Source organism: Nestor notabilis, unplaced genomic scaffold (genome assembly GCF_000696875.1).
Source record: "Nestor notabilis isolate BGI_N333 unplaced genomic scaffold, ASM69687v1 scaffold1722, whole genome shotgun sequence".
Lineage (NCBI taxonomy): Eukaryota > Metazoa > Chordata > Aves > Psittaciformes > Psittacidae > Nestor > Nestor notabilis.
In genome coordinates, this window is record NW_009919515.1 from 114394 (window position 1) to 137047 (window position 22654).

General features: G+C 38.0%; 1 protein-coding gene across 1 annotated transcript in view; it reads right to left on the bottom strand.

Annotated features, from left to right (window-relative positions):
- The window catches only part of LOC104402381 (protein crumbs homolog 1-like), a gene marked incomplete at its 5' end in the record, with an annotated part of 70875 nt that overhangs the window by 820 nt on the left and 47401 nt on the right, over positions 1–22654 (bottom strand). Inside the window, 1 exon segment of the mRNA XM_010010251.1 lies at positions 21294–21420. Within this exon segment, the coding sequence (XP_010008553.1) occupies positions 21294–21420 (127 nt within the window).

Consider the following 22654-nt stretch of genomic DNA (forward strand, 5'->3'; position numbering starts at 1 on the left):
CTAGCAGCATGTTTGCACAAAATAAGTGTACAGAGGCTGCACAAGAGTGCAACTGAAATCTATGCAGTGAGAAATTAACCCATATATTTTCACAAATATGTTTTACAATATTCATCCAGCTCTTCTTCTACATAGAGGCTTTAAAGCTTCATCTGCAGAAACACAAGCAGCACAGTACAGGATGAACGGAAGGATGCTCTGCTTTCTTCTTCCCTGTTTTCATGTGGCGGTGGGAAATGTACTAATGTCAGAAGGCACAATGCACATAAATAAATCTGCCAGTTGAAAAGCTTTAGACCAGAGAAGTTTTATAGATTGTAGATGAGTCTTTTACACATATCTAGATACATGGTTTTATGTGTAAAACATGCTTCTGGAAAGGTAAGCCAATGAAGTAATGTGGTTAGTGTGGAAAAGTGGTCACTATGGACAGAATGACCCTAGCAGGAATCGAACTTCTGGGCAGATTCTGCCATCCATCATCTTTTGATTTGTATTACAAGTGACAGCTGAACTGCCATAGATGGATGTATGCTTGAGGCTGAACTTTCAAATCCCAAAGTATTTAGAAATGGAAGACAGCAGGTCAAAGCCTATTTCCCAGTTAGATACTTCATGTTACAGTATATTTTAGTGACCTGCTTACTCATCACTTCTAAAGAAGTGCAATTACAGTCCTGAAATGACGATGATTTTGCATTCAGCAGTGGATTTCCTGTAAGTGGATGCTATTGCTGTGCATGCATTGCTTGGACTCATTCCTTTGCAGAACAACAATGCCAGAGGGAAGATGTTGAAACAATCCATCCTCTTTTTCTCTCTCTCCACCTCTATGCTGATGTAAAGGGTCCTACTATAATATTAAAAAGTTTGGCTCAGGGACACTCTCCCGGGGATGCATGGTCAGCTAGTATGTTTTCCTCTGTCCTTGGCAGCTAAATCTGTAGTTTCTATAATTTTAAAAACATTTTTCCAATAGAAGTCATTTAGCGCAGGTGCCAGTCCACTTGACTCCAATCCCAAAACAAGGTGTCACGGAACATGTTGGTTTATTAAATTCTGTTGGATTGGGAAGGTCATTTCATCTTTAGATGATGTAGTTTGAGATGTTAGTTTTCCTCTGTACTGCACTAGAATACATGACCCTTGTTCCTCTTGTCCCAGAGAGACTGCAACTTTTTAATGGAATCTTTATTCTCAGAAGCTGTTTTTCATTTTCATTGTCCGCTCAAGGAAACTGAGGACCAAGATAGTCAAAGTTAACTCTGATCCAGGGGTTGAAGAGGACATTTCTTTCATGAAAGAATTCACTACCACAAGCAAATGGTAAAGCCTGGCCTTTGGTATGTGAAGTTTCTGAACCTATTCTCTTATTTTCCAGCCCATGCTCTTCCTATCCCTGTTGTAAGTTTGTCTATATCTATGGAGACATTTTCATTTATGATATCATTGAAAGTAATTTTACCTCTTAAAGAAAAAAATATGCAAAAGAATCAATGAGAAAAACCTCTGTAACTTGTTAAAATCTGTTCACATGTCTAAACCTCATTATCAAGTTAACATAATCATAACAGGGCATTTTTTCATTCTGCAATAGTTAGTTATTATAAAAACCTTACCCATAGCAATCCACTACACATTTTGTTTCTATTATTTTGTTTCTGTTTAATAACTACTGTTAATTAATTTGATTTAGTTTGGTCAACCAGTGACTTGAAAAAAATACTGAAAATTTCATGTATTACCTGTAGATGTGTTGAACAAAACACTTCCTATTAAACCTACATGTTAAAAAATGTTACCCCACCGTCTAAAATCTAGACAGCTGGGGTTTTACCATGACCAGATACATAAGTCAATTCTATTTCTGTGTTTATGTTGCTTCTAATTTCTAAATATGAAAAAAATGGCCTATATGTCATCTTTTTGGGTGGATTCTCTTGACACCACCCCCCTCCCCAGAAATCTACCATTCAAGTGCTGTCCCCTGGTTTATCAGCCCACAGATCACTGCCTAAGTTTACAGTATAGGTAGCCCCTTAAGCATTAGCACTGACCTGATAGCAAGAGTTACCAGAAGGCTCTGCAGTCTGGTCCCATCAAAATCAGCCACTTCCTTAGTAATGAATGGCTGAACAGTTAAATTAATTTTGAAAATCATCTGGCTGATCTGGAAAAAAAGTAACTGAAAAGTTCTGTCCCCTGTCATCTCAGAGTCCATTTACTGCAGTATTTGGTGGTGATGATAGACTGAAATGATTATAACTGGTGATTCCAAAGAGAAAAAGGACTAAGCAGCATTTTTAGAAACAGTGCTGCTGAGACCACAGAAAAAGAGGTTTTCTGTTACTGACTCTAGTGTGTATTTTGCATAATGATGGGGAGTGGCCTTTTAAAAAGCAGTTTGAGAGTAGAAGTCCCTTATTGCTGCTTCAGACTCTTCTGGTAAGTCCTTGCCTGTTGCTTCCACCATAGATGGATCTAGTCTATGAACCTCTCTGATGTTTCACAGAGCAGAGCCCCTCTGACTGCCATGGGACTGCTCAGGTGTGTAGCTGCTTATCTCGATGTTCACAGCCATGAAGCAGATCACCTGTGGCTGTGAGTCTACGGGTGTCCTAAGGCACTGGGTGATGAGACACACACAGCTGATACCTCCTTGATTAGGCTACAACATCACTTTTCAGCTTCATATCACACAGGCTGCTATTCTCTTCCCCATGTTAACTTGTTAAGATCTGGTTATTGAATTGATTGCTTGGGAGATGGCCACTTGATATGAATATACTGGGTTTTGGTGTGTTTATTACAAAGCCGTGGCAGAGTCCCATGCAAGAAGTGTTCTGTGACTTGTAACTTCAAAAGCAGAAGAGAAAACGCTGGAAAGGACAGGGCAAAGCCAGGCAAACTTCATTCTGACTCAGCACAAACAAAAAAGGCCACATGAAGAGAAATAAGTTACTGATTGTTTTTGGTAAAGACCTTTGTTGTTTAGGGAAGCCTGTGGAACCCCCATACACTGTGATAGCCTTTCAGAAGTAATTCTTGCTAATAAATACTACATGGTGGCCACAGCTATTTCTGAAGGCAACTTCAGCAGTGCTTATGAACAACTATATATATGTAGGGTGGTAACTGAAGGAGGGCAATACCTTAGAGATTCACATTGCACTTTGAGCAGGAGGTTGGACTGGGAGACCTCCTGAGGCTTCTTCCAATCCGAATTAACTAATGAACCTGCTTAAAAGTTGTAAGAACAGCTGTGAGAGTTCCCCTGCCCTTTAAATACAGTAGCTGTCAGTAAAAGCTCTATCCTTAATGGTAATGGATGCTGATGGCAAGATGATATCATGGTCCATGGCAGTACCAATAGAGTGAAGTCTGCTAACACTAGAAAGCCAATCTGCTTTTCACTGAGATGTTCTATGCAGCATATTCTATTCATATGTCTTTGGATGTCAGCTGGAGCAAGGCAAATTTATTTTGGAAAGATTTAGAAGAAAAAGGAAGAAAAAGAAAATATTCTTGAATTCAGATTTCATGTAGTGACCAGTTTCATCTACAAAGACAGAATAAATGCAGAAAAATATATACTTTTGCCTTTAAAAAGAAGTCTTTTGGCTTTTCACTGGTGGTTTCATTTCAAAGTTGATTAATTATGTAGGTTTTTAAAATTATGAAATAAAAATTAGTTAAAATGTTTAGATTAGGTAAAATAAATCATTGGATAGAGTGAAACTTCATTGTAGGGCTGGGTTTTGCTTTTTATTTGGTTGCTGAAATAGGTTGATTCCTCTACCTTGCTTCCTTGATTTGCTTTGTGGATGAGCAGTTTGGATAAGGAGGGCTCAGTTCACAAGTCAAAGCTCAGTAACATTTATCAATCCAGCATATGTATGCTTGTCTTTAAACAAGCCGTCTTCTAAATGGTTATTTTTACAAGGGGAACATTAGGGATTTGCTATATATGAATGTTTCCATGTGTGCCAAATGTCAAAGGCAAGTGGAATAACACAAGCAAGCCAGAAAAATACACAGGGCCTCTTCCTCCTGTGTGTTTTACATCAGCATGACTTAGCTGATCTAATCCTGCTTCATGTCAATTGGGGGATGAGAATTATTGCCACAGACACTGAGGGCTGAGCCAGATCAGGGAAAAAGAAGAGCGAGCCTCAGTGTCAGCGGAGAAATCACTGTGAGAGAAGTAGCATGAGCTTCCTCAGAATGCTGCTACCCAGGCATGAGCTTCGCGTGGGAAAGCGTGGCTTGGACCAAGGGTATATGTCTTTGGGATGTGACAGGCATAGTGTGCTCTGAAAGCAGAAGCATGCTTCTGTTGCTGGGCATTAAGAATTAATCAGCCTTCATTTCATCACTCGCACAGAAATGTGCCTGATTCTGGATGCTTCGCAAAACAGAGACGTCAACACAAGATTTAAACCACAGGGATTGCCAAACCCTGGAGAATTCCCTTCTCCGCCACATGTGGGGCTTTCTGGGACTTCTGCAGCTGCTCGTGTGCACTGGAGCTTTTGCTGGCAAAGTATCTGGATCCTGAGTTCCTGACACCACTCATAAGGTTATCACTTCATTCACAGTAAGAACATCTGATCCGCGCCATCCAGGTTTACTGCCCCCAAATCAAAACCATTTGCTATAGTAATGAGGGACAATTGGCTTGAGTGGTCCTAATCCATGTCAGAATTACTTAGAAAGGTTTGGGGGCATATAGGGATAATACCGAGCAGCTGAAGAAAAGCCATTAACTTGATTAAAAAGCCCATAGATATGCTAAGTTTATTTCTCTGAGGATTTACAACCGTCTTATCGGATTTTTTTTTGTTGTTGTTAAAAGCTGAATTCAAATATGAATCCCAGTAGTTCAAGAAGAAATCCTGTCAGTTATACACAAACCTGTTATAATGAGATGCATTGATAACCCCAGCTCGTGGGACTACAGTTTATTTTTAACAGCAGTAAAGTGGCCATAAATCTATAGATTGACTTTATTCCAATGAAAATGCCTTATTTAAGTGGCACATGAAGCTACTATTTTCATTGTATTTTTTTTTTTTCCACCTTCACGAGCAAACACCTATCGCTCTCCCTCACATCATCTGTAAAAAGTAGCAGCTCTACTCGTGCTAGACACCAGCCACCAGGTCCCAACAGCTGTGTTGACATAGCCACTGGGCTGCTGAGTTGAACCAACAATCCATTTTGGATTCATTAAAGAGAACAGATTCATATCTGGCTGAGCCAAACACAGCACAGGCCACTGGAAATGGCAAACTGTTTTTAAGATTCTATGTGTATCACCTATCTTCTTTAACTGCTTTACCTTCTTTATGCTCTGTCCTGGTTTCCTACTCTAGTTTTGCTTTCTTAATGAGTAAGAACAAGACCAGTTTGTAGTAGGACCAGATTCAGACTCAGAGCCTTGAATAAATGCTGAAGATCTCTGTGGCCTAAACCCATGACTGCTTCCACCTGCAATCAGCCAGCTCATAGCTCCAGTTTAGGCTGGCCTGTAGCTGCCGCATAATGGCTCTGGTGCCTTCTGTATGCCAGGTAACAACCCAAGGTAAGCATGACTGCTTATCTCTCCACATCTTGGGAACTTCTCCCTCTGACACCATTCCCCCTGGGAGGAGGCTATCGTGTTGAACCTCACCTATCTCTGTAGTCCTCTGAAAAATCTACCTATCTATACTACAAATAGAGCTGTAAATAATCCTGAATTTTTGTCATTGCTGTTCGTGTTTCTGCCATCAGCCTCAGAGTTGTTTTCTTGATATCTGCAGGAAAAGACAATCCCATTGCTGGAGGGCCTGAATGACACCCCAAGTCCTGTACAAATCTGATGGACATTGCTGTAGACAAAACTTAAGTGACTACTTCTGATGCATACACAACTATTTAACATATATATATATAGGCAGCTCACCTTGAAGAAGAATGATCGTAAGTAATCTTTCTTTTAATTTCTCTGTTTTCTGGTGGATATTGTTGTCTGAATATTTTCTTAAAATCTCTCTGAAGAAATTACATTCACTATGACCTCTACCTAGTACACTTTTGTTAAAAAATGTAGTTTGAATAGTTTGTCTTAATTGAAATGTGACAGTTTGAGTGAATTTCTTCCTAGAAAATGTCAACTTTTAGTTGTCTGACAGTTCTCAAAATCAAAGCACAAATGTAGAGAGAACTAGTGTTAGCAGCTGTAATGTAAACTGATCATCTGGCTTGACCAATCATAGATCAGAAAAATGCAATCTTTACTATCAAAAAGTACTACATCTCTGGTGTCCTGTGAGAAAATGAAGAAGAAGGAGATGATTGAAGTCTACGATTTAGCTGGGCTTGCAAGGAAAGTGCCTCATTAAGAAATTCTGACAGCCTCCCTCCTGACACGTGAAGTCACAGCGTTGTGACACTACAGAATTTAATGAGGAAGTTTATTCCTGTAATGAAGCAAGAAATTAGAGATTGAAGATGGACCTTTCTAAAGAGTTACAACTAGATTGTAAAGCAGACTTTGATTAAACAAGGGGTTTATTCACATTAGTCTTGATCTTCCAGTGACATTACTGTACGCAGACCTCCTCGTCCCTGCATTAAGCAGCAGAACAATTCCTGAATCACTTGGAAACAGTTCTGCATTTAAGTCAAACCAATTTGCCCCTCCTCAGTGCTAGTACTTGCAATAATGTTTGTCTCAGGTGGCCTTCTATTGATGTTATTAGCCTTTTGGCTGGGTAGCTTTTCAAACTCAGAAGCTCACTTTTAGGAATTAATCTTTAAAGAACAGGTTACATACAGTAACTATAATTTCTTTAACTACTTGTAGTATTGATGTCTGGCATATTAACTGTTTAATGGAAGTGGTCCAGCCACTTTAATGGAAGTGATATTTGTCTGTCTCAGGCAGAAGAAATAATATTTTTGTGTTTGGCCACTGTAGTTTATGTTAGCTTAACCATGGACCAAAAAAGCCCCTTAAAATCTCCATCAAATATTTTGTGGATCAGTATCTCACAAGACAGAGTTCTAAATGCCTTTTCTCTTAGACAGCAAAGTGTTGGTTATACACAGAGAAGTGATTTGGCTGGCAGTTTGGGAAGTAAGCTCTCATTAAACTGTGGGCTTTGAGAAGACTCAATAGCGTTTCTGCAGCAACTGCCAGTGCTAATTTTGTAAGTGTGCTCCAGCTCTTTTTAAGATCATCTTGGTGGTGTAGCACAGATTAAATGTGCAGCTCCAATGTGTTGTTATGAGATGCCTTTTAAAATTCTATCGACAGCCCCTGCTGTAGGAACTCCACCATCTGCTGCAATCTGAAAAGATAAGAGGGAAAATCTATAGCTGGTGCAAATCCAGGCAAACCATGCCGAGGAGCAGTTTGTCCCATGGCTGCTAATTCGCAGACTAGACAAATGTTTCAGTAAAGGTGTCAGACTCTGGGGTGGAACATCCCTTTCCAGTTTGGGGGATGCTTTGAGGTTTCATATAGAATTAGTTTTTTACGTGGATAACAACCCAGTGTATCAGATGCTTGTAGCTGGGTTGAGTTCATCGAATCCCTGTAGAGGCCACAGCAGAAATGACTCCTGAAGAGGGATTTGGAAGAACACTCAGTAGTGGCCTTTTGAGAAAGTCGGGTCCTGTTGTCATGGGAGAGTGAAGTGGATGGGAGGGGGTCAATAGGTTAAACCCAAAAGCAGAAGAAGAATAGCAAAAGATGCTACAGCACTGAAGATGAGAGCAGGACATTTCCTGAGGAAAAGAGGTGAAGAGAGATTCAGTAGATTTCAGAGTGAAATAGTTAAAGTGATGAGAAGAAAGAATGAATTTCAAAGCCGCTTTCTTCATTGATTGCATAGGTGTTGAGCACACCAGCTTGCAAAGGATGATGTTATAACATTCAAGATTGGGCAGATGGGAATGACAGCATTTGGATAAAAGAACGCGGCAGGAAATTGTAATGTAAGCTATCAACAGCTATGTCAAGGGTGAAAGTAAACCAACTTCTGATTTCCTGAATTTTGCAATTTGGTTTTTTTTCTCAGTCTAAAGTCTATACGTTTTTTGTATTAGGAAAAAAAAAAAGTGCATTTTTGCTGGGGTATTTGCAGTCTGGAAGCACAAAGCCTAAGTGAGTGTCTGCACATTGTTTCTCCTCACTAATATTTTTCCATGCACATTGTTTTCACCAGGCATGATCTGCCTGTGTTCTGCATTATCAATTTCTATTAACTTTAATGGAGTTGCACAATTTGAATTGTGGACATAGAACTGGTTGCTCAAAACTCCACTTTCCAGCACACAAGGGTTTAAGTTAAAAATCTCTTCCTTAATTAGTGATGGTAGTGATAGATGTCCTTTTATTTCTGTAATCAGATCATTGAGAACAGCACTAAGTACCCATCGAAGATGAGCATCACATGCAGATGAAGCGTCTTTCTGTGGGCTCTGGGCCCTGACTGTGGTGATATGAAGCAGGGTTGTTTATCTCCCCCAGATACCGGTTCTCTGCAAGAACTGGTGCAACCTATGCTGAAACTGTCCGTCTTGCCTCTTCCCACTTTCTGTGGGAATAAAAAACTGTTCTGCCCAGTGGTTGATAATAGGTGGGTCAGCGGTGTACAGTGTAGCAGAGAAAGAGCTATGATTTGTGTTGGATTTTGTCACTGCCAGGAACTTTCTATCCCTGCTTCTCTGCTAATAAACTACGCCTACGATCTCAAAATTGTTCCATGAAATACTTATCCCTATTTGGTGTTAAGCTCCAGCAAAACAGCCATGTGTTGCTACCTAGCATTAATATTATGCTGTCAAGTGGTGATGAAGTAAGTAGCTATTTGACTGTTTCACACTGTCAGACAACAAGGTATCAAGTCAACAGCTAGCCTTTGTTGGGTGCAGCACTTCGATTGCAGCCATCTCATGCTTCCAACTGTAAATATTAATGGTACAAGGTAGACCTTTATTGGCTACATAATACTTGCCGTAGCACACTACATGACACTGTTGTATTACTTAGCTAATTATATTCCTTGAGAAAAAGTTTGAGGATGATTTTATCCTGCTGGCTTTTTTTCTAGTAGGAATTTGATTAGAGACAAGAAACATCATTGCATTTTAACTTCAGGGAAGACTATGGAAGAGATGCATATATGAAGAGTGTAAACGGAAAAAATATCTATAAACCACTATGACAATAATTACTCCTTGAAACCCTGTTTTAATCTTGATTTAGACCTTCAGTTTGTTGGTGGAGTTATTTTTTCTTGTGGCTTTTTTTTTCTTAGTGTATTTCCATCTTGTTGTTTAGAACATAGGAGTGTGTTTCCACCTGTGAACAGGGATTCTTGGACCAAGCACTGCGCACCTAGTATAGTATCTAGTCATGGTATTAATATTGGTGGCATTCAACAGGTTTGCACCTGAATGTGATCTGGATGAAATCAACTCTAATAATTGCTGAAGAGGCAAGTGGTTTGTGACATCTCTTTCTGTGTTACAGCCAGCATTACAGCCAGCACAGTACATGAGAAAATGATCTCTAAAAATGTGTCAGATATTTATCTTAAGTTTCTACTCCATGCTTTTACCTTACTGCCACCTAAAGATAACTAACAGAAAATACATTGTACTTCAGACAGGAAAGGTTTACTCTAACATGCTAGGAAGTAATGGCAGCCTTATCAATGCTTATCTTGTAAGCAGATTTTCTACACTTTCAGAAGATTTTCTAGATCATATTTCTTAGAGAAATATTAAAAAAATGTCTGCTAACTCAGCTCACTGAATTTATGTCTGGTTCTTCAAGACGAAGCATAATTAACTATGAGTGCAACTCAGCCCTGTTTCTAGACAGATGATTACATTAGATCTGGGGGCTCCTCAACACAGGCTGAAAGTAACAGTTTCTACAGTGCATGGAGTCAGGTCAAAATTCACCTTTATCTGCTGCTGTAAGCTATCTCTGACACACTCCCCTCTGTTGGTTATCAAATACCAGAGCTATCCTCTCTTGAACAGGCAGGTAACCATGAAATCAACCAAGTTACATGTAATTTTGGAAGAAGTGTCTAACATTAACATTTTCTTTTGGAGGTGTTCTTCTGCTTCCTCTTCCATCAGTGGTTTTGGAAGAGGATAAAAACACGATAATGATCTAGGAATTTTCAACTCAAAACTTTCTCAAGGTGAAATACGTTGTTTCAGGGTTCTTGGTCCAGGCCAGTTACAGCCTGTGCATCAGGGCTGAGTGCTTCTCCAGGGGAGAGGGTAGCTGAGTTTGAAGGGAAATATTGCTTCCATGCAAACTCCATCTAGAGAACTTCACTGTTTTGGAGACTATTGACTAGCAGCAGGTTATAGCAATAATGCTTGCTTTTTTTAAGTGTTGTGGTTAAAATATCCTGGAGTAGCTTGTGCTCTCTCTCTCTTCAGTTCCTGCTAAAGGACAAGATGATAAAGCTTCTGTATCTTACAGATGTGACACAAGCATTCACTTAAAATAATGAAGTCATTCTTACTAAGCTAAGGTGTTCAGTCCTGTCCCCATCTGTATGATTTTGTATGGGAATAATAACTTCCCAACCTGTAGAAAGTGACAGAAGACACCACCTTTTATTCATGGGTTTAGGTCTACCTCGAAGGAGGTGTTACATTTTCATATGTATAGGAACCAAGCATTTTATTTTGATCTGAATTAGTTTTGTGTTTGATTAAAGGAAATAATAAAATAAGACAGGACAAAAAGGAATTTTCCATGAGACACAGCACACCATCTTGTGTTACTCTCATGGGCAATATGCTGCATAGTTCACAAAATGGTAGGCTTTGGGATTTTAAAAAAAGAAAAAGATAACTATTACATTACCATATGAACTCTGTGGAGGAGATGTACATGGCCATTTCACCACAAACAGTTCCTACTTGGAGAAAAGGGAACAGGGGGTCCCTTGGGGGTAGGAATAGCGCAGCGTGAGTGTTACCAGTACTGAACCAGACACCCATGGAAGTATTTCCATTTATTTCAGTAATGGATTAATTAGATCCCAAACTATTTATGTGCTTGAGAATCTCCAAAATCCCTACCCTAGCATTTCACAGGGGTCCAACAACAACCAAGGCTGTTTTCTGCAGTGGTGCAAAATCTGCTCACACTAAATAATTACAAAGGTTTGTAAAGCTGCTGATTCTCCTTTTCACTGAATTACAGCAGTATCACATTTTTTATTGTGGTACTCTTATTCTTCTTGAAAAGTGAATCATCTGTTCTACCAAAGAGTGTTTGAATAAATTTAAGGACAGTTGTATTTGCTGTACAGTTTGGTAAAAAGCTCAGACATTTGTTTAACAAGCTCTGCCTTTCATTTAAATGGATCTCTTTATCAAAACAGATAAGTATTCCTGATCTTTTGAAACCAAAATATTTTTCACATCTTCAGGAACAGGAATTCTTTTTATTGCTTTTTAGTGGAAAAATATTTTATAAGCCTAGTAAAGTGTGCAATTTTTTTCAGGAGTTATTAGGAATGGAATTTCATAGCAAGAACTGAAAGATACTTTACACAAGAATGTACCTTGCAAGAAGAGTTCATCAAGAGATATATAGGCAGATTAACATGCCAGCCTTGTTTTATCTGGAAACGTCATAATTTCATGGACCTTTGATAGTCATCTTAAGCATATGACTAGTATCCAAGACATCAAAACCAGCCTACAAGATGTATTTGTTATGCTGAGCTAATATGTCAGTACCTTGAAGGAGCTATGGTACTATCACTGTCTAAATAAAGTAGTTTGAATCAAGGACCATGGTTTCTATTAAGGTACCTGAATAAATGTGGGTAGATTTTCTGAAGTGCTTAATCTGTAGTACCTGGGAAATCTCCTTATTTCCACTTTATCTGGCATCCTTCATATGTACATAAACTTATCTAAGGTGTGGATAACTTTCAGTCTTTCTGATTGTAATGGTGGTGAATGAGCTTCCTTGGAAACCACCTGGTTCCTAATCTGGCAATAAATCCCATGTAAAGTCTCACAACTGTGTTTCAGTTCTGCCAATTTTAGTGAAGAGGACAAACACTGAATCCCAAGAGACTGCTGCCACCACGCACCCAGTGGGAATTATCTTAGTGGGAGTTACCTTTTCCCTCATAAACTCCTTAACTTTTGCCCAGTTTCTTTTTCTTTTTGTACATGCTCAAGTAAAAGACCAGACTAATTTTCAGCTCAAAAGTGAGGTTGGAATTCTGTTTTCTTTAGAAACTTTTTGTCAATTAAGCTATTTAGGATTTATGGAATTAAACCACATTTATGGTCTCATTTCTGTCAATGTCTGGCTAAGTTGTCCAGCAAATAGAAAGCATCTTACTGGGTAAAAGTGGAAGCCCATACGTGACTAATGCCTGCTGTTGGGGTATCACTGCTGTTCTTCTATTTTCTAGATAAATATCCACAAATTTTTAAGAACAAAGTTTAAAGAAGTTAGCACTTAACACAGTGTCATTTCCGTTTTCAGTAGAAAACAGACACCAAAATACATAAAAAAGGTTTTCTGATACTTGCAGCAAAATAATTTTACCATCAATTGTATTTGAAGAAGCAAAGTAAGTGGAACATGCCAAGTTTCAGTACTAGATCATAGCAATAGCTAGAAATACCAGAATTGTCAAAATGTTCATTCATGTTTTGGTAGTTCTTAGGATGAGATGGGAGTTACACTTTATTACTCACAGACGGAAGACAGAAGTATTTGTTCCTGCTTTTTACAGAAAAGTAAATGTAAAATACTATTTTTATACTTATGAGTTAATTGTTCTAAAGCAGCTTCCAGAATTCCTTCCTTCAGTGCTAAGCCTGCTGCATTATTTGAAGACAGAAAAATAGATAAAAGAGAAAAGAATATGAAGTCTCATGAACTATATGAGAAAAAAAGACATAAAATTTAGTATCTGAACAATGCAGGCATAGAGTTCATGAATGTGTTATAAAGTGAGCAATGACTGAAGTAAATGCCCATGTGATATGAATGTGAGTCTACAGGGAAAACATCAGAAGGTGAGAAAAAGTAAAACAATGCCATTGCAACATAAAGGATGGTGTACAGACAAAATGTGTTAGCCTGAATACTAAATGTGTTATGCGAATACTATACTTGAGCTGATTCCTATAGAGCAGAGTGTTATGCTGTCATATGTCATCTGGGCTCCCTTTTCTGCTTAGATTTACCATGCACATTAAATATTCAACTGCTTTTCACTGATGCGTGCAGTAATGCTGGCCTTGTGAGGAGTTTTCTTGTCTTTCCCAGCTAAGACACACCAGATAACCTTAGTGCCTTTGCATCCTAATGTTTTTGTACCATATGTTGTGACACATATTAAAATGTTTCTTGCAATATCCTTTTAGAAGTTTTAGTTAAATCCTGTGTTTTGAATACAGGCTAATAGAAAATAGCAAAGGATATTAAGGGGCTGTTCTGCTCTGAAAAACAACTGTAAAAATGGCATTGTGACATTTCCAATGACTTCCAGAGCAGAACTGCTCATTTTACAAATCTAAAGATGTTTCTTCTTACCCCACATTTGACCTGGCACAGGAATAAAGCTGGGCTCTCTCTGGCTCCTACCATCAAAAGTAATGATTCTGCCATGAAGGGTGATCTACAACCATGTGAATGAATGAAAACATATAAATTCTAGCTTTTTTGCTGCTCAGTTAGACTGACCTTGGTAATCTATTAAGAAAAGTAAAATCTTACTTCAGTCAATGAAATAATATTATTTCAATAACCTGTCATCAGACTGTAATAAGTTAACCTATGCTGTGCAGTCCTTTTCTCTAAATGGTTGACATGGTGAGGGTTTTGTTAAAGTAGGGTACTACAGAGACTAAGTCAGAAAAACCAGGGAAAATCCTTTATGCTTCCAGCAGCAGCCTTACAGAATGTAGGTTATATGGACCAGACTGCTTGTTTCCTTCCCACAGTCTGCTTCCTGTCTAGATCTTAAGACCATCAGGAAAGCTGATAGATGAGAGCCACCTTCCGCTCACTGATAGTTCTAACCAACGGCTTGTTCCTGTCTTGGGAAAGAATGCCAGCAGGAGTGTGTCATGGGCTGACTGTGCTGAGAGCATCAGTGTTGAACAGGGCTTCAGTCCTCTCCCCTTTGGCCCTCAAGTACCACTGGCTTTAGTATGATTTCACATCATGTAGATGAGTAGTTTTAAATATCTCTGATTTCATGAGATTATATTGTGAGGCACGGACCTCAGATGCAGTGGGGTTAGTTGCAGTGGGGTTAGTTGCAGTGGGGTTAGTTGGCTACACAGGACAGGGCATTTCAGAAAAATGTTTTAATTTTAAAAATATGGTAGTGTATGTATTAGCCTTGCTCAACAGTCTGCAAGAGCACTGGAGGAGACAAAAGTCACAGTAGACACAAATGTGCTCACTTACTAAGACATCAGTCTGATGCTCCCAATGGCTTGACCTGATCTTGCTGCCTGGAGTCATGGCTTGTTCAGCTACATCATGAGGCAGCCTCCACGTATGGCAAGACCCTCTCTGTTCACTCTCTGCAGGTTATGACAGCTGGGATAAGCTTTGCAGTGACCTGGGGCACCTACAGCTCCTCAGCTGGTGCTGTAGAGGAGCAGTAGGTGAGTGGCTTGTCTGAAGATCAGGGTGGTAGCACTCCTCAGTTTCAGTTAACTTACTCAGCCTTACTTCTGAGGGCTAGCAACTTATCTGATTCCATGCAGTCAGCAATCTTTGTGTTGGAGCAGAAATATCAGCCACTCAGGGCAGAATTGTTTGTTCAGATTGAAGGTGTTGAAATACTGTTACCCTAGTTTCACAAATGAGCAAACTCTGAAGTATGGAAGTCTCCTAGTCATCTGCAGTAGGAAAGAGCATAAATTCAGGACAAGAAAAGATCTATACTGATGACAAAGAGAACAAAGTTCTTTCACCAAACACTTCCCCTTGCAAGAGCATAAACTTCTTTGTGATTTTTTTGTTTCAGTGTTCTGCATTTGAAGAAGCAGAATGCCAATGCTGCCTCTTGTACTCCACTTCTTCATATTTGAGAAGTTTTCAGCTGAAAGGTGAAGGTAAACTTCAGTTTTTTTCTTTTCAAATAGTATCCTAAAATTCTTCTAAATTGTTTTGAAACCTCAAGACTTAAACTGATGAGAGTACTGGCTGAGAACTAATGCAGTGTGAAAACTAAGCTGCATGGCTGTATTTGCCATTATATTGCTTTATATGTCTTGAAAATACAATATTGTTTGTATTTTTCTGTGTAATGCCAAGATAGAGGTGCACAGGAGCAAGACAAACAGGTAAAGCCACAGTGAGACTGGGGGAAAATCATGTAGTTGTTACATTCCTGATGTCCACATCTTTTAGTCAAATGATAATTATCCATTAATAGCCTCATAAGTATGAATATGTAAATAGCTGTGGAATGCATTATTCATGAATCACCAGGCATTAATTATTGTAATTAAGTATCATTAGCTACATTCGTATTACTAACCTTTGCAGTTAATGAATACATTAGCTAATCACTGTAGAGCAAATTCAATCAAAATTCTGTGTCTGTGCTATGGAAGCCTAAGAGAGTTTTATTCAATTCAGTTTCAATATTGTACATATCTTACATGCTTATCAGTGTATTTTTAATGACATAAAATGTGAATCATAACCTCCAGTGCATGATGCTTGTCCTTGTGCCCAGGAGAATGGAACGGTACCAGCTGGAAGAGGATATGAAAGCAACAATGGTGCACATCAGAGCACATAGGAGTAGCTCTCTGAAGTAGAACTTTAATTCTGAGACATTAAATCCACCACCACTTTCAAGTTTCATGTATATTCATGTGTACAATAGGAGAGGGTGTGCTTTGTGAGGAAGTGCTGCCCCAAAGGTGTAGCTGATGAGAATGCTGAAGAAACAATATCAAAGTACAGACTGAGCTGTTCGCCATTCGGTGCAGGGATGCGTCTGCCTTTTGCTAGCACAAGGAGAACACAGCACTAGCAGGATGTGCTCCTGAGTCTAATGGAGCCTCAGGGCACTCTTGAAACACAAAGTAAAATGAACAATCACACTCTGCTTTTTTTCTTCATGCTCTAGAGGTCTGTTTCCGGTTATGGTATCTAGGTAACTCAAAAAGAAGACTTGGTGGAGCTTTTTTGTTGATTTTTAGGTTTTAGTCTTAGAACCAGGCTTTGTGGTTCTTGAAGCAGAAATTTTGAAGAATATTATATTGCAAACAACAGTTTCCTTATTTTGGGGGAGGATAACTCAAGATATAATTATGTAAGTTCAAGTGCTAAAAGTTACTAGATAAAGTTCCCTCTAGGCTGAATGTCTGGCTGTGTTCTAGTTTCACTGGGATAGAATTGTTTTTCTTCCTAGAAGCCAGTACAGGGCTGTGCTTGGCTTTGGTATGAGAATAACACTCTAATGTTTTAGTTGCTGCACAGTAGCACTTACCCTGATCAAGCACTTTTCAGTTTCTAATGCTCTGCCAGCGAGGAGGGGCAGAGACAGGCCACCTGACCTGAACTAGCCAAAGGCATATTCCCAGGAAAAATACTTGCAATGAAAGAATGAAACCTGATTTCATCAATGACACTTTGAAGCAGCCTTTTTCCTAAATTTAGTTTTACCAGCATACTGTAGTCACATGCACTGAGTAAACTGAGTGTTGGGTCTAGTTTCTTAAAAATTAAATATTCTGGGAGTAAGAGAATACAAAGAAGCATACAACATGAAGGCTATTTGCAAATTCAGAAACACTTGTCTCTTTGTAGTTAAAATTATGATGGGATACTGTTTGCAGGGTGTGAATTGTATTAGAGCATCTGCAGAGGAGGGTCAGTCAGAGCTCGATTTTTACAGAAGTAGGAACTGTGGTCAGTAAAGCAAATCCGTCACTCTCTGTGTATACTGCCTCAGTGAAACACCTCATGTATTTGCCAAGCACATTAAAGAATACACTTTCACTCATCCCACAGTTGATGCAAATCCCTTTGCTCTTCCTTCCAGTACTTATATCACTGCTGTCTTTCTCCTCTGTTCAGTAATCTTAACTCTGACTCAAGCCCTAACACTGTTACTTCTCATTACTGGTATTTCTGAATGACAGCCACTGGCATCTCAAAAATAATTTGAATCTTAATATCAAAATATAGAAGGATCCATTACAGATAATATCAGTATGCATCATCACAAGCCATATTTCCAAAAATCACTACTTTGCTTGTTTGCTTTCTTTCATTTTCATGTCTTCTATCCTTCGAATTCTGAGCATATGGGGATGATGGTTTTCCAAGCTTTTTCAATACCCAAAGTGATATGATTTCTTTTTTATTTTTTTCCTTTTTTTTTTTCTCAGTTATTTCTTAAATTAATACTGAGATTTTTACAGAAGTTTGAACTCGTTTGGGAGTCTGTGTTCTAAAAAAATATCAAAATATCTGCAATAAAATTGCAACACTGGAGAGGTATTAAGATCTTGCTGTTACACCTTAATCTTAGACATGAATAATGGGCATTTCTATCCCCAAAATTCTAAAAAATCTTAGCAACTGGATGTATTTGAAAAAAAAATAGTGTTTATTCATCTAGCTGGGTTTTTATTTTGCTTCTCTAGCTGTTTCCCTTTAAATGTCCTACACCTGCATTTCTTTAAAAATATATACATTCAGGAAGTTATTTTAATTAATCTGGCATTTGTTTAATTTTTAACCTTTTAAACTAGAAGTATCAGGTCCACTCTCCACTGGGTGTGTTGGAAGACCTGTGCCTGGGACAGGTCCAACCTATGGACTATGACAGCTTGGTGGAAAGGGATGACCCATCAATATGCCATCAGAGACCTCGTAACGTTCAGGTTTTCTAAGTATTGACAGTGTGCAAGGAGGAACCGAGTAATAAGAGTCACTTTAAGCCACGTGGGTAAAACTCCCTCCTCTCTGAATTGTCGGTCTGGGGGCTTGTTTGTTTAGTTGTGCTCGGTAAGGTACCAAGAGCTACCCAGCAGAGGTAACAACCCTGGATGGGTAACACAGTATTGGAGACCAAGTGGTTAAATGGCTGAACAGCTTCACTGGGAAGCACCTGCATGGCCCTGCACCCTCAGCATTCCTGGAGAATACACTAGAAAGAGACAACCTTAGTTTTTGTATGATGTACCTGTGAAGTGCACATGTTCAGAAAGTATGCAACACTTAAAGCAAATGAATAGAATCATCAACAGAAAATGAGGAGCAGACATAAAGGACAAAGGCAGAAAGTTTATTCTGTGTATAAAGGTAGGAAAGTTATGTACACATGCACAATGTAGTTGAGAATACACACGTACAAACAGGAAAGGAGCAACATTTCTGAAGCCAGGGGATGTTTCATGATGACAAGGCATTAGAGGAAGGAAAGAATTCAATTATAGGTGTGTATTCAGTAGAAGAAAGAGTGAACTGATGCTCTGCTTATATATTCTAAATTAATAACTTCCATATTGCTGTAAATACATATAAAACCTGTGTTTAATATTGTATATAAACTCTTACATCAAGTTTCTAGTATTGAAGATAAAAAGTTTTGGAATCTCTATACAGATTTATTCTTGGTTTTTTCATGTTATACATAGAGCTACAGTATGTGTGAAACATACTCTTATTATATGTATGGCTTTCTAACTTTCTTCAGCATGAATACCAGGATGAAATTTTTGCTTATTGTAGTGTATATTCTATAACATATGTAACAGTTCAATTTACTTATGAGAGCTGAACTAAACCCAGTAGAAAAAAAAAGCAAACAACCGAAACGAACGTGATTGTGATTTTTCTTAATTTAAATTTAAAAACAAAAACTTGCTTTAAACAGCTTTGATTAGTAGCATCAGTTTTTTACTTTGACTTTTCAAACTTTCTTATTTAATTGCTTTTAGTTAGCATTCCGAAATGATACGAGAGTTATAATTTCAGTTTATTTGTGTTTAAATTTTTCATTGCTCATTTTAATAATACTGAAACAAGTAAGATTTTTAGCTATGATTAAATGAAAGCTACAGTTTGAGTAAAATTTCTGACATAATATATTGTTTATTATTTTACATTTCTCCGTATGAAAGAAAATTGACTTTTTAACTCAGAACAAGGTGAATGACTTCATGTTCTTTTGTCTTTGATACTTTAAATCAAAATGCAAATATTTCACATAGAAATACTGATTTCATTTAAAAAAAAAATATTTTCCTCCAACTTTGTGGGTTTGATCACATTAATTTATCTGGAGTAAAAAACATTTTTCCAAACCTATATTCTTATTGGGAGGGAAAAAAAAGCAAAAAAGAAAAAGCAGTTCAATTTTGGTTTGTTGTCTTTGCATATGTTGTATAAATCACAATATTACATGGGATTCCTACTAATTCAGATAACTAAGCTCTACATCTGATAGAGTATACAGTTTTGTTACTGACACTGCTACGTTAATCTCATCTCCAGAGCTGGAACATCCATTCTGTCTTATGTTTACTGATTTCTTACCAAGAGGAGAGGAATTTTTAGCTGAATGCTTGTTGTTTGTTTTTTTAAATAAGAGATTAATAAGAAAATTACCCCAATCACTTTTCTGGTATGACAAAGGTCACAAAGAAATTATCCTTTTGTAATACAGTTATTATAAGTAAATATATCGTACTAGCATTTTCATGCTAAGGCAGGTGCTTCAGACAGGAGTATGTGGCATATCACAGGGATGAATCATGTTTTTTTTCCACAAATATACAAACAATGTGTTTGGTTTTTGACAGGTTCGAAGAGGGGAAACTAATATCAATGGGCTCAAAGACTTCTTCAAAAGATCAGGTGCTCTCCCTGGAGTCATAAACCCCTCATTGTTAGTGTTAGTTAGCCTTTCCTCTAAGTCTGCTATATGCCGTATCAGTAATAAAACACAACCTTATACATGGTTATTCTTTTGTATCATCACTCCAGGGCACTATTTACATTTAAAGAATTTAAGAAGAGTATGGAATCTATACAAATATGATCATGAATGCCCAAAGAAATGGTTCCTCCATTCATAAATGGGTTTTGCTTTAAACAATTGTTCAGAAAAAAACCCACCTCATTTTTCACTATTCTTTTGTTCTGTGCAATGTATTTCAGTTGTGGCTACACTGTTCAAGGACAACTACACAGACGTTTTGCTATAACATTTTTTGCTAAACCTCCTGGTATTCATAATTTTCAGGCCCCTTATTTTCATTCTTTAAAGAATCCATTGACAACCAATCCACTGATTGGTCCACCTTGAGTGCTTCCTAAGAAGGAAAAAGCCCATAATTTTTGTCTAATGACACTCATATCTATTGATGGATAACACAGAGTTACTTGAAGTTGTAGAAATCTTAGAACAAAGAAACAAAATCTGTGATTTTAAAGTCTGATGTACTTACTGGGCCTTTCTTGAAAGCGGACTCATGGTGAAAATTAGGAAGGTTGTATTTTAACTCAGTATTATACATTGGAGGTGTACAAGCTACTGGAGCAGAGGTTCAGGATTCGTGATATCAGTGCAGGATTGACACTAATTCAAATGGATATGAAAATGTCCTCAGCATGTTGCCAATTGCTAATCCAAACCATTATCTATTTATCCAAAAATACCCCACATGAATTCACAGATGTGAGACTTGACTTAACTGCCAAAGAAACAACAATAAATGTGATATGTGGTTTGAAGATAGTTACCATATGTAAGATATAATGGTAAAATTTCCCTCACTGAAGGCAGTGGGTCTTTGCCACTCATTGCAGTAGGGTTTGAATGCCATGATTGGTAAAATTATCGTTCTTGTTAGTATGTATTGCCTTCTGGCGTGTCCCACTGTTGCCCACTGGCAGTGTGTACGAGGTGAAATGCTCTGGCGAAGGGGGGATGAAACATTTTCTAGCATTTTTTCTAAAGGAAAGTGAAAGAACTAAACCAGATCCAAAGCAATGCATAGAAAATCATTCAAAGAAATATAAAACAAGTTTTAAAACTCCGGGTTTTGTATTGCTTTACTAAGCTGTTTGGTCAAGGCATCTTTTGCTGTATGAATACGAAAGTTCAGACTGCTTAATAGTCTTCCTGTTCACCCCACTCGACTGCTGGATCATCATCCATTCGTAGAATAAGATAGGAGAGAAGCTGAAAGAGATTCTGCCACAAGAGTAAAGAGACAAAAAAGGAGAGGTCGCTTACATCTATCTCACAGCGGTCCCCAGCATAGTTCACATCACAGAGGCAGTGGAACTTGTTGAGAAGGTTCTGGCAGAGGCCTCCATTCAGACACGGGTCAGAGCTGCACTCGTCGATGTCCTTTTCACACCTAGAGTAAAGATTGCAAATAGTGAGCATCTGAAATCACAAATTAAATGCGTTGGACAAGTACATTTTTAATTCAGAAGCTTTGGGGAGAAGGAAGAGAAGGATGCTCTGTTTGAAATGTGTGGTATATTTCCACACGTGTTTATGATTTTACTAACTACCTGATTAGCCACACTCAAATCCTGAGCTTCCTGTATTATTTTCAAGCACAGATAGGTAAGCCAGAAATTTCATCTCTCTAAAGCATTTCATGGTTAATGGTGCTTAGCAAGGTGAAATGAAAGTTTGTGTATGCCTTTAGACCTAGATCTGGCACAAGACCTGCTGACAGCTTGCTTATCCATTTTCATTGTTCTGGGGACCTGAGGGCACATTTTCCTTCTCAGTAGTCTGGATGTAAGTCAAACAAATGTGTGTTTTTTTCCCAGCTGAGTGCTCCTGGGAATATTCACCTGCCATTTCTTTTATTCTTTTCTCCTTAACTCAAAATGCCAGTAGATCCCAGCAAAATCTCCTACCCAGTCTCTCCGAGATGGTCCCTAAGAATGGTGCAGAACAGGGTTTTACAAGCTTAAGTATGTATTGTTACATGTTTCTGAGTTAACTCTGATGATAAAGGAAATTTGAGTTCTCATAATTTCTCAAGGCAAGCAACCAAACATTAATAAGGAATTTGTGAGATAATTGTCTGAAAACTAGTAGTGGTTTTGTAATTTTTTGCTCTGACAAGGGTTTTTTTTAATTCTCTGCTTCTTTTTTTTCAAGTAACGTTGACAATTAATCCTAATTTTTCCAGATAAAAAAGCAGGCTTATTCTTGAGGAAGAGTGTGAGATTCTCCTTCTGAATTACAAGGAATTGCTTTGTTCAACCATATTCATAATCATGCAATACACTTTCAGTGTTGCATTAGAGAAAAGCAGTTCTTTATATTAAACACTTTTATCTGATTTTCTTTATTAAAACCTAAAAACACTTCAACAGTTTTCCTTCAATGATAAATCATATTCATATAATTCAAAAAGCTAAAGTACTTTTCCAATGTATAAAAAATTCTATACCTCTTTTTATGAGTAGTAGCCTTTCCACATTTTCCTTTCCACCTATTATTAAGTTCATTGGACCTTTTTTGTGATCCCAATTCATTGACGTTTTAGAAAGATACTGTTTTCTCTATACTGTGCATCACTGGCTTTCTGAGGGATGAAATAGTCTTGAAGGAAAATGCCTGCTTTA